Here is an 11,975-nt window from a genome sequence, read left to right as displayed (position 1 = left end):
GCGGGGCGAGCGCGGAAGCCCGGAGCTGGTCCCGTTTTTTCCTACGGCCTTATTTTTGGCCAGAAGTTGGTTCTGTGTCTCGTTCTAAACCTAATTTCACCTCCCGTCGTCAGCTGTGGCCACGTAGGAAGCTCAATCAAACAAATGGAAAACGTACAATAACATTGCCATTAAATTATAGTTTGATTCGGTCATAACTCCCAGTGACACGTATGCTCCGAGTTCTGCCCTTTGACACAACTAAGAAGGCGGCAACTTATTGTTCTCATATTTATTCTTAAATCTGGAAAGTGTGCATAATTGAAAGCATTACAAAAATCAGCATTTGTCCTTGAGGAAGATTCCTCGGCCCGCGGGGCTCAGTCTCTCCCGACCAGGTGCGTCTCCTGCGGCCTGTCGATGCGGAAGAGCAGCTCGGCGGGCTGGAAGTAGCCCAGGTACTGCACGCTGTCCGGGCTGGTGTCCTGGTGGTAGTGCCCTCCTTCCCCGTGGTGGCTGAAACAGTGCGTGTGCTCCACGCGCAGATCGAAGCCCTGGCACCAGACAGACGCCCGTCAGCAACACGTTCATGGGAACAGCATTTAAAAGGCACGGGATAGTCTATCCTCGTGTGTATTTTCACACATCTCCAAACGTTAAGCAGTGAAAACTTGCAAGAAGCTTGTGAAACCAGTCAGACAAAGGAATTGAGAAACCCTGTCAGCTCCCAGCTTTTGGAGTTAATCTGACCAAGGTCTCCTTTTTAACCTTTTTTTTTTTTCCCCACCTTTCTTTCCATTGGGATTAAATAATGCAGTCACACCAAGGAACCCCTACTGGAAATCAATTGCACTGAATTGCCACAGGCCCATGTGATAAAGGGACTGTCTCTGCTCCAGTTCTGAGAGCCAGCATAGATGAATATGGGAAGAACAGTGACTAAAATAGCAACTAACACCCTAAAGCACGAGATCAACACCACCAGTTTTATGTACCACAGAATGGGTTGGGGTCAAAGGGACTTTCACAGATCATCTATTCTAACCACCCTGTCATGGGCCGGGACATCTTCCATTCAACCAGCTTAGTCAAAGCCCCATCTAATCCAGCCACGAACACTTCCACGGATGGGGCATCCACATCTTCTCTGGGCAACCTGTTCCACTGTCTCTCCGCACTTAGCCTAAAAATTTTTTCCATATATCCAATCTAAATCTGTTCTCTTTCAATTTAAAATCCTTGCCTCTTCTTTTGTCAGTACATGTCCTGGTAAAAAAATTCTCTCTATCTTCCCTTAAAAGCTTCCTTTAAGTACTGGAAGACGGCAATAAAGTCCTTCTGGAGCCTTTTCTTCTCCAGGCTGAGCAATGTCAGCTCCCAGTCTCTTTTCATAGGAAGAGAGCCCTGTGCTCATTTTCATGGCCCTCCTTGGGCCCTGCTCTAATTTCACATCTTTCATGGGATCCCAAAGCTACATGCAGCACTCCAGGTGGGGTCTCATGAGGGAAAGAATGATCTTGCTTGACCTGACCACACCTAGTTTGACATAGCCCCGGACAGGATTAGTTTTCTGGGCTGCAAAGGAATACTGGTGAATAGTGCTATGACATTGGAATGCCATTGTCTAATGCTCTCTTTGTAATGACACTCAAAGATTTCCAAAACCACAGGCCTAGCCAAGTGCTGTTGAGCTTGCAGTGGTTGCAGACAGGAGAAATCCAGAGGCATCCACCAGAAAAGTTGCATTGGTTCTGAATGGAGCAGCTGCTGATGACTGCTTTCAAAGGATGCATCAGTGGGTTATGGGAACATACACACAGTTTGGCCTTAGGCCAGAGACTGCCACATAATGACACAATAAAATCACACCCTTCAACATATTTAAGGCTACAGTATGTCCCACTTACCTCTGGAAAAAAACGTTTTTATATTACTTATGACTCCATTGTTATTTATAAAATAGTCATTTTCATCTAGGGTTTTCTGGTTACTTTTAAACAAATAGTTTTCCTAATTACAAGTACCTTAACAGTTTTTGAAACCAGATTGGGTTTTATCCTGAATTATTTGCTGTTGAATTTGATGCTTGTGAAAGATGCTATGTAAGTTTCCGACACGCGGCTTTGCAGACTTCAATTTACATCAGCAATGGGACACATGCTTCATGTCTTTTGACACAGCATTAGCAAAGGGAGTTCTTATGAAAGCAAACTACATAAACACATGGCTGAACCACCTTCCATGCTCTTGACATTTCTCCCAGTGTGGCCAGCAGTGAATGTAAACCGTACTGTTGGGTTTGGGATGCAAACGCTTGCACACATGCAACTGGAACAGAATGATGAAGTTAATCCACTATGAACAACCACTAGCTTTCAGAATAGATTGACCTGTCCTCAATGATGCAAACAATTCACAGAAATGAGAAGCTTCTCAATCACTGCCCCAGCTCTGGAAGAGTCGAACACAATATATATACACACTCCCATTCTTGAAATGAAAATCACATCCAAGACAAAATTCGTTACAGGTCTCAGTCTATACCTAGATATGAAAAAAAGAGACTCACTGGATCTCTGGAAACTATTACTGGCTGACAAATCAGTGGAGCCTTCATTTCAAAGAATTTGAGCCAGTTATTCACATCCTCATCAGTATTCAGGGGACAGGCAGAAAATTCTGGAGGCTAGAGCAAAAATAAAAGCGTTTTAAGTAAAAGGAAGACAACTGCATCAGGATAGTTTTTCTCTAGCAACTTCGCTTTTTCCCTCCCCACTATTCTGTTCATTTTTCTTCTTGACTGAAAGAAACTCACCAGTGTCCATCGCTCTGTTTCTGCCAGAAACAGAAGCGACCAGAATACTGCATCTTTCATTGCACAGGTAGTGGAAGAACTACTGAAGTGAAAATGCTCCTGTTGCTGTTACATTTTAGAAGCTCAGTTATTTTTTCTAAAGTTTAATGCTTCTTATAAGTATCATCTGAGTTCATGTATTTAATTTCAATTTGTTTTACAATAGTTCAGTTCTTTAGCTGCACACAGATTTCAAAAGATGATAGCATTAATGCCAACTAAAACAGAATTACTAGTTTTGCAACAGTGATTTTGTAATGTCAACTCCTTACTTTAATGCAGTGCTGATCCTAATAGTTTATGCGCACATTTAAAAATACAAAACAAAGTGAAGGAACTAAGATGTTACATCCTGATTTATATTTCTGTTTTCAGGAGTTACATGCATCGGGAACAACGTACCATAATGTGAATCTTCGCTTTCCCCTTCTGAATGACAAACGTACCACCCATCCCAACTGGCTTTTCTCCATAGTGTTTCTCTAAAGTTTGTCTCAGACAGGACACAAAGTTAAGCTCCCCAGTTCTTCCATTGGCTTTCACTTCAATGACCTGGAAGATAAAGTCAGTTTGTCACTGCCATCTCCTGCTGCAACAGTCTAAAAAGGTCTGTGAAAGCTGTTCTGAAACTCTCCCAAGCTGTTAACACAGGATCACTTATTGAAAAAAATAAGCTTCCATGCAAGTCCTGCTGCACTTGCATCTTTCTTTCCAGTATGTGACCAACTCTCTTTTCCTTAGTTGTGTTCAATGCTAGCTTTGCCTGTAAAGGGAGCTGGGCAGTAAAAGATTTACCCATACATGAGAAAGTGACTTGAGCAACTCCCTTCTGTCCACCAGCTGGCTTCCGCTCTGTCAGAAAGAAACACTGGGTAACCCAGAGGACTGTTCAGTTTCCATGCAGCAGTCAGGCTTTCAGCTATTCTGCTAGCACCTGGCTGTGTCAGGAGAAGCACTTGTGCAAAAAAACTACCCAATTGCCCAAGTCTCATTTATATAAGTACATTGCACCATTATCTTAAGTCCCTGATAGTTTGGATTGGATTTGGATGAATGATTTATGATGGAAAAGTTTTAATAAACTAATACCTATCCCTCAAAAATTCAAGTGCCTCTGTCTCCGTTAATTTTTCCCCTCAATCACTGGCATCAGCTCCTTGTTTTTGCCTGTTTCTCTTGTGGAATTACTACCTTACTATTATCACAGAACACTGACAGGAGAACCATGAGTTTCCATTCAGTCACAAAGCACTGCAAAGTCACCTTTGGTCAAAGTATGTACCTTACCGGGTTGGCCCTCGCTGGCATAAAGGTTGGCCAAGAGTCCAAACTCACAGTCAGTGTATTTACTGCTGTACTTCTCAAGCAGGCACCCTTTATCTGCAGGATTTATCTGAGCAACGTAGCTCCCATTTACAGCAGGCTTTTTTTCACTCTTAGTTTTAACAATAGGGATAAACTGGGAAAAAGAACATGTAAGAATAAGTCATTAAGAACATGTAAGAATCACCCACATGAACTGAACTCAAATGAATGTGATTTAAGCTTTGGACCATGATCCCAAGAAAAACAGCTCTGTCTCTCAGGACAAGGTCTGTACTGGTAAGAAAATGCACTAATACTATAATGTAAATTGAAAGGTCCAGAAAACAGGTCTACTTTTTCTGGACAGTTAAACTTAATGTTATATAAAGATGAATGCTAGTATTATAAAAAAGAGGAAAAGCATCTATAGTCTGCATGGAAGTATTGGAATTCTATGTAATATTCTCTCAATGTACAGTAACAACCACTATTATAGTGGCCTAAATTTAATGCTGATATAGACTATCTCATCTGCCAATAAATCCATCAAAAAGAGGCAGCAAGACTAAAGGTTTATGCCCGAAAAAACTGTGACTAACCAAAGTCTCCATAGGCAATGGAGTTTTTGTCTCCTACTCCTCCTGCAGTTTATAATTTTCTATGTGGGATCTTAAAAAATTCACAACAGTGAAACAAAGTCATCCAAGAGGGCAAAAGACAGGAAATATTTCAAAGGTGTTTACTAGTAAGTTTGAGAAGCATTTCCAAGTCTTGGAATTAAAACCTCTAGTTAGGTCTTTGTCAATCAGTTTCAAAAACCATGTTTCTTGCATGCTTCAAGGTAATCACATGCTTACTGAAGAATTACAAGTTAAAAATTAATCTTTTATTATCTCAGAAGTATGCACCTCAGCAGATGCCCCTCATCTCAACTCCTTCCAATGTGTTTTATGTGTTGGTGGTGTAAAAGTGTTTATTAAATACATTGTTGTAAATGGGGAATACCCAGCATGAGCCTGCTCCACTGTTATGATGCTTCCATGTATTCATTGAGAACCATCACACTTACATACTGACCTCAGCATTTATTCCAAGAACTCTGGATGAAACAGCTCCAGCTCCAAGAATGAAAGCTCCAGGCAGCTCTATGTCCTTTGCAACTGTATTTAGATCATAAACCTGCAAAAGAAAAACAATACTTCCATCCCTGGAAGTGTCCAAGGCTCAACTGGATGGAACCTCAAGCAACCTGACCTAGTGGGTGGCATCCCTACTCACTGGGGATGGGTTGAAACTGGATTATCTCTAAGGTCTCTTCCAACCCAAACCATTCTATAATTTTGGTGTGGTGCTCTGATCTGCAATTGTCATTCTGTTCACTGTAGTCCTGGAGGCATTTAATTCACAACACCCACCCTCATGAAAATTTTGATAATTAGGTTGAATATGGCTTCTGAACACAACATAACATTTAGTAATAAAAAACCTGGTAGATTTCCATTTGTTTGCTGAAAGATACATTCTACCTGTATGTTTCCTGCTCATTTTATTCAAAGACTGTGTTATTGTTCTTATTAGATTTTGTGACATACAACATACATCAGAATCAGTCTCATTAAACACTGAAAAGTGTCTTCCAAAAGTGTAGAATCCTAGTATCTAGATCCTAGTATCTCTTAGTCCTTAGTTTTGTTTATTTCTTTTCTTTTGCAAATGTATTAAACCCCACAGTTAAAGAGAAAAACTCACTTTTTCTTTCTTTGCAATAGGTATGAGGTAAGGAACACCTCCCACATCTGCTATCCTAGGCTTTCCACAGATTCCTGGAAAAATACAGCCAGTTAGCTTGGTAAAATCTTTTTTTCCCCAATAATCTTCAATAAGAATACATTCTAATCAACGAAATAACTGGTTCCTCAAACTTCTCAAACCCTTGAGAACACTATTTCCCTAGCATGCTAGATAAGGTGTTGAACTATTAAGAAGTCCAAGCCCTAAAATTATTCACAGTAGCATTTAATGCTATGCAACGTATTGTAAAATAAGATTTTCTAAGCACAACAAAAAAATTGCTAGAGTGAACAACACCTTCCATTTGCCAACTCTCCCATAACACCCTCGCCACACAGTGGAGACCTCTGCTGAGACTCCACTTGCAAAATTTTAGCAAAGCTGAAAGCTGTCTCAGGACAATCATCCCACTTATTTGGATATGCATTTTAATAAGGGATGAATAACTGTCTGGAGGTGTTTCTTTCCCATTGATGCCAGAGGGAACTCAGATGACTAGCACAGATGACATGTCTGTCTTCCAGACAGCTAGTGTCAAAGAAGATTAAACCCATTCAGAATAAGATAGTTTCATTTCATTGACATACATGAATGCCAGGAATTAGAAAATTAATGGAAGCACAACTTAGGTTGTTGAACTTAGGTTCAGATAGTAATTGGCATGGTTCTTAAAAATTTCTCCATCTGAAAGGTAACAACTTAATTTCAAAATCCTTTTAGTATAAATAAAGCTTATGAAATAAGTAGGTACGCAATGATAGGTTAAGAAAAAAAAAGACAAGTACTTAGTAATGACTTGTCCTTGTTCAAACATCAACTAGGAAGCAAATCCAGAAATAAAATTTAGCTCTCCTCTCATGTATATTCTTTACATGAGAGGAGAGCTAAATTTAAAAAAACATTTAAAGTTCTCTCAACATCTTTAGAGGATTGTGCAGAAAGAACTGGAGAAGCCTTAGTGGAAGACAGGAATGCTAGGTTACCTTTGGCAGGAAAATTGAAGGGTTCCTGAGTCAGATCAGGACAGTCTACAACAGAGACTTGAGCATCAGCAAAGTTCTCTTTAAGCCCTTTCTGCAAAACTATAATAAAGAGTAATGGAGAAATTATTGACAATGAAAAATTACCAAGAGTCTGACAAGTTTCTAACAACAATAAACGTATCTGTTTGGGCTTTATTTCTGCAAGATACATTACTTACGCTTACCCTAAATAGCTCCTTTGATATAAATGTCTGCAGGCACTTATCATATTACTCTGAGCTTCAGAGGGGACCAAAACTGTGTTCAGATAATGGCTTGCTACATTAATTAATTTTCAGAATTTATAAAACATTTTCATTGAAATACAGTGACTGCTCCAAGCAGCACTAAGAGCAGCACAATGTGAAGTAACATGGGTAAACTTCCATCATATTCAGCAGTGGTTTTGCTTCGAAGAACAGACAATTACGATCACAGTCAAATATGATGCAAGAGCAAAGAAGGAAGCAAGATTTCGCTGAATCAGTTCTTTACATACATTAACCAGGCAGTTTGCAATAGCCTGATTATAATCCCAAACCGTCTCTGCTGTCTGGAAATTTCTACCACCATGGGATACTGCCTGTCATGTTTATGCTCTTGTTGAGATTTTTTGGCAAGTGCCACTGTCACAGCAAGACAGATAGTGAATGATGTTGGTGATAATGAATCAAATCTAAAAATTTTGGTTTGCGTCATAGCAATGTTTTTTAGGCTCAGAACCTGCAAAGTCACTCAAACAACAGGGAGGATTTGATGAGTGCATTATTTGGAAACAACTTCCAAACCTTTAGTGTGAGACTGTCTTCACATACGCTGCTTCAAATACTATGTTGAAAATTCCGTGTTCTTTCATGCCTGGGGGTCTGCTTTGACAGATGCCTCAAACTAAAGAGCAGAACATCCAGTCTGCGATCTCAAATCAGGTGGTTCCTGATTTACACAGAGGACTTTCCTGTGCCTTTGTTTCTTCCACTTAGGGTTTCAGCCATACTTTACTTCTCAAAATCAGATTTATCAAGCTGTTGACCAAAAGGGTCGGTAGCTGGTACTTGGTACATTTCTAAATACATCTCAGTACCTTCTGATATGTGGACAAGGACAGTAAAAGGGCACTTCTCAAATTATACCCAAAATCTGAACAGCAACACAATTCCCAGCTTACAGGAGATCCTCAGGACAGACGGAGGAAAAAAAGGAAAATTCTGCTTTGTGATGAAATTTTTCTGATACTCTTTCAAGCTGTTCTACTGCATAGCTTACAGGTCTACAGCAGCCCTGGCCTACTGCCACAGTCTGACTGGATGAGAAAAGCACTGAGAACCACCCAGGGCACTGCTGGGACCACACGTTCTCAATACATGGAAATGTCGAAGTGACACAGATTCAGGAAAGTGGCAAACTAAACTTGAGGATCAATCTGAAAGACAAAAAAAACCTTTAGTATATCTGCTGCAGTGGAGAGACTGCCAGAAGGAATAATGTCTTCTTACTAGGGCAAGAAAAGAAGCTCATGAGCAACTGGATGGAATCCAGAAGTCCCTTCCAACCTCAACCACTCTGTTATTCCAAGCACATCTTGCGAAGGCTTTAGAAAGAAGTAAAGATGTTTCCTGCAGCCCTGTTCTAAGGCAATCACCAAAGGAGGAGCCAACCAGGCTCCTTCAAGCAAGAGGATCTGCCATGCTACACTGCATCTTGTCAGTTATGTTTTGAGCAGTCTTGAAAAAGAAATACTAGAGGATAGAGGAGGATAGATGATTCTGTATGTGTGAAGTGATGTGTAGAGGTCAAATATTCATGACCTGCACACAAATCTGCATATGCAGCAGTTTTAAAGGGATTGGGAGCCTGTCTGTGTGTTTTAATATCTTGGGGCCTTTGGAGAGGAGTCACTGTTTGCTTAAGAAAATCATCACATATAGAGAAATAGTGCTGTTCTTTACCTCTCAGTGTGCTTAAAGCAGGAATTCTGTATGTACTGGCTCTAGAAAGACTTTGGTATTGAGCTTTAAGGTAAGTTTGAAGAGTACATTACAAGTTTGTGTAAAGTCACACTTTGCAATACTTACCCCCAGCAAGCTCCTCCAGACTGGGGACATGAAAAGCAAACTTTTCGACTTTGGCCATTTCCTAATCAGTGCTGGTTTCTTCAGGGAAGAAGTTACAGTACAGCACACTGCAGAGTGGCTGGTCTGCCAACAAAGATAATAGTTTAACAATTTAAACATGCTCCTTTCAACATGTTAATTATTTTTCAATTTCACTCAAGAATACACAGAAAAAATAGAACTGTAGTTCTGCCATCACAGGAGAGACTGACAGCTTCAGCAGTAATATTAAATTTCTTATGCACTTTGGAAGAAAATGTGTCTGTCAGCCCTATAGCTGGCTCAGACATTACACGTATTAGTCCTCAAGATGGCAACTGAGTGTAGGGAAAACACATCCTATGCTGAATGCAATTCAAGGAACCAGGGAATTTGGGTGTCTTTTTGTAAGCCTGGAGTCACAAGAAAGTTTTGAAAGAAACCTGAGATTTTTCTGAGCACATCAGCTGCCTCCTAAGGTCTTCCCAACATTAATGTTTACTTTTCCAGCATTGGCTATGGTGGACTTTCAACCCCAACTGTGACATGGTCTCCAATTGATTCTGGGCATGTGTTTTCCCTTCCAGAGAGGAACAGGCTAGCAGCAAAATAGACATCAACAGCAGCAAGTTCTGCAGTATCAGGCTCTGTATGGGTACAGAGCATGTAACAAAAAGTTTTGAACATGAGTTTGAGAGCCTCTTCACAAATGAACTGCACTTCAGTCAGCCTTGCAACAGCAAAGCCAGCTGGAAAGGCAAGTCACTAGCTCAGGGCAGAAACAACTGATTGTACACTACCTAGAAATCAGTTGCAGCAATCATTAACTCCTTGGGCACATACTTGCTGCACACAGCAATAAAAAAATAAAATGGGCTCCATCCATTTACCCAGACCTCAGGTGTTGAAGAAAAAAGCCAAAATCCTAACTGCATTCCTAGGCCTGACTGAGTCTTTGTTAGGAAGGACTACAATGTGAGACAGCTTCTTATGTATAGTTCTTGCTTCTGTTTTTAAAAAATCCTTCAGAACTTTTATGACTGTCAAAAATGTAATTATCCTTACACCATCAGCCTCTTGAGTTTGCATAAAGGAAAAAAAATCCAGTGGAAAAAAAAAAGAAATAAGAGTGGGGAGATCACAACAGTCACTTAACTGAAACCTTTGAGCTCAATGCTCAGCCACCCCAAATTACTGCAGCAGAGAAAGGAACAAACACTGCAACCTGTGTATAGTAATTCCCATCTTAGTTGGTCTTATCTATCTCCACAGTTGACTTCATCCCTCCTCTGGCTCTGGAGTAGAAAGAGCAGGGTGGGTTTGGTGTCCCCGGGAGAAGCCTAATGTCAGATGGAGTGAATCATGCCCCAAGACTTCTAGTGTGCAGAGTAATTAGCCATAGGCAGAAAGTGAGAACACAGCTTTGGCAGCATTGTTTTAGACAATCCTCACCCCCTCACGAACCTTCTGCCACATTCAGAAGGAGGTTGTGCCACCACTCAACACATTAGCTGTCCTGAAACACTCTGAGAAGACAAGCTAGAACTGCTCTTGTACAAAAGGCAGAGGCAAGACTTGTACAGTATTCAAAAAAGTTAGCTCTCCACAACCAAGAAAGGAGGGAAAGACTGTGGAAAAAACTGATGTACCATAATAAACCAAATCTGATTGATAGACAGTAGTTCTACCAGGAAAGACACAAAGAGAGATCTGTGGCCCACCACCGCAAATATTCACAGGGGAGTCAATTGTGTGGTGTGGGCCAGAGAAAATCTGAGACAACAGCACACTATGAAGATCCATCATGGAGGGGTGCAGTGACACTGAACTGCTACAGAAGACTTTCAAAGAAAGAACACAAATGCTAAAAGGATTATAAAATTATAGATTTGGGATGCTGCAACTAGAATGGAGGCAACAAATATGTAAAGACTTAAAAGTCTATCTTGGAAATGGGAAGGAAACATCGGAGAGAGTAGCAAGGTGCCAGGAGAACACAGCTGAAATGTGAACCATGCGATTATGTGTGTGAGTTGTCTAGTATCAAAGCTGAATTGATGGTAGCTTAGAGGGCTAAAGCCAAAAAGGAGAGATTATAGACAGGCTAGACATGATTCGGGGAGGGGGGTAGTGGGAAAAATTGAAGATGGCAGTTGTGAGGGAGAAATGTAGCGATGACACCAAGAAGAGCAAGACATCGACGGATGCAGAAGCCGAATTTCTTTCCTGGGGCGGTGCGTGGAGATCCCGTACGGAGCAGAGGAAGGCTGCGGGGCAGCAGAGGCAACTGCTTGGGCGGCTGGGATTTGGGGAAGGGACGGGTGACGGCAGGGTTATCAGCCGTGCCAGGCAAGGCTGGGTCCGTAGGGACAGAGAGCATCCCGGCAGGCAAAGGCAGCGAAGAGTACTGGAGCAAGAGAGCGCTAAAGCCGGCAGCAGGCTCGGCATAGCTGCGAAGGGAAGGAAGGGGCTGCCCAGGCTGGAGCAGCCGCTTCGGAAGGAGCCCGCGCAGCGCGGAGAACGACAAGCAGGACAGCAGGAACAGGAGCCTGTCACCGGGCGGGAAGCCGAGGGAGCCGGGACCTGCCCGATCTCTGCTACGCACCGACCACCGCTATGGCCCGACCGCACGTACCTACCCTGCCGTCCGCGACTGGCACAGCACGGCAAGGCTCGGCTCGGCTCGGCTCAGCTCGGCTCGGCACCGCCCCCGGGCGCGGCCCCTCCGCTGCCACGCCCAGCATGGCGCCACTCCCAGCATGGCGCCACTCCCAGCATGGCGCCACTCCCAGCATGGCGCCACTCCCAGCATGGCGCCACCCCAGCATGGCGCCACCCCCAGCATGGCGCCACCCCCAGCATGGCGCCACTCCCAGCATGGCGCCACTCCCAGCATGGCGCCACTCCCGCCTTCCCTCCTTCCCGTCGGCCCGC

General features: G+C 42.5%; 1 protein-coding gene across 2 annotated transcripts; it reads right to left on the bottom strand.

The window, feature by feature from the left end:
• Window positions 1–256: 256 nt before the first annotated feature.
• C2H11orf54 (chromosome 2 C11orf54 homolog) lies at window positions 257–11,713 on the bottom strand. 2 transcript variants are annotated; one of them, XM_066341322.1, is made up of 9 exons: window positions 11,598–11,713; window positions 9,024–9,146; window positions 6,913–7,011; window positions 5,888–5,961; window positions 5,216–5,317; window positions 4,116–4,292; window positions 3,236–3,385; window positions 2,549–2,665; window positions 257–533 (listed from the first exon to the last, which is right to left on the bottom strand). In XM_066341322.1, the coding sequence occupies exons 2-9, from the start codon at window positions 9,079–9,081 to the stop codon at window positions 360–362; spliced, it is 951 nt and encodes a 316-aa protein (XP_066197419.1). In that variant the 5' UTR covers window positions 9,082–9,146; window positions 11,598–11,713; the 3' UTR covers window positions 257–359. The 2 variants fall into 2 exon arrangements, with proteins under 2 accessions (XP_066197419.1, XP_066197420.1); XM_066341323.1 differs by having other exon boundaries at window positions 11,677–11,700.
• Between the last annotated feature and the right edge of the window lie 262 nt (window positions 11,714–11,975).

Source organism: Sylvia atricapilla, chromosome 2, assembly GCF_009819655.1.
Source record: "Sylvia atricapilla isolate bSylAtr1 chromosome 2, bSylAtr1.pri, whole genome shotgun sequence".
NCBI classification, from domain to species: Eukaryota; Metazoa; Chordata; class Aves; order Passeriformes; family Sylviidae; genus Sylvia; species Sylvia atricapilla.
Note: the sequence above shows the minus strand (reverse complement) of the source record. Positions and strands in the feature narration are given on the sequence as shown.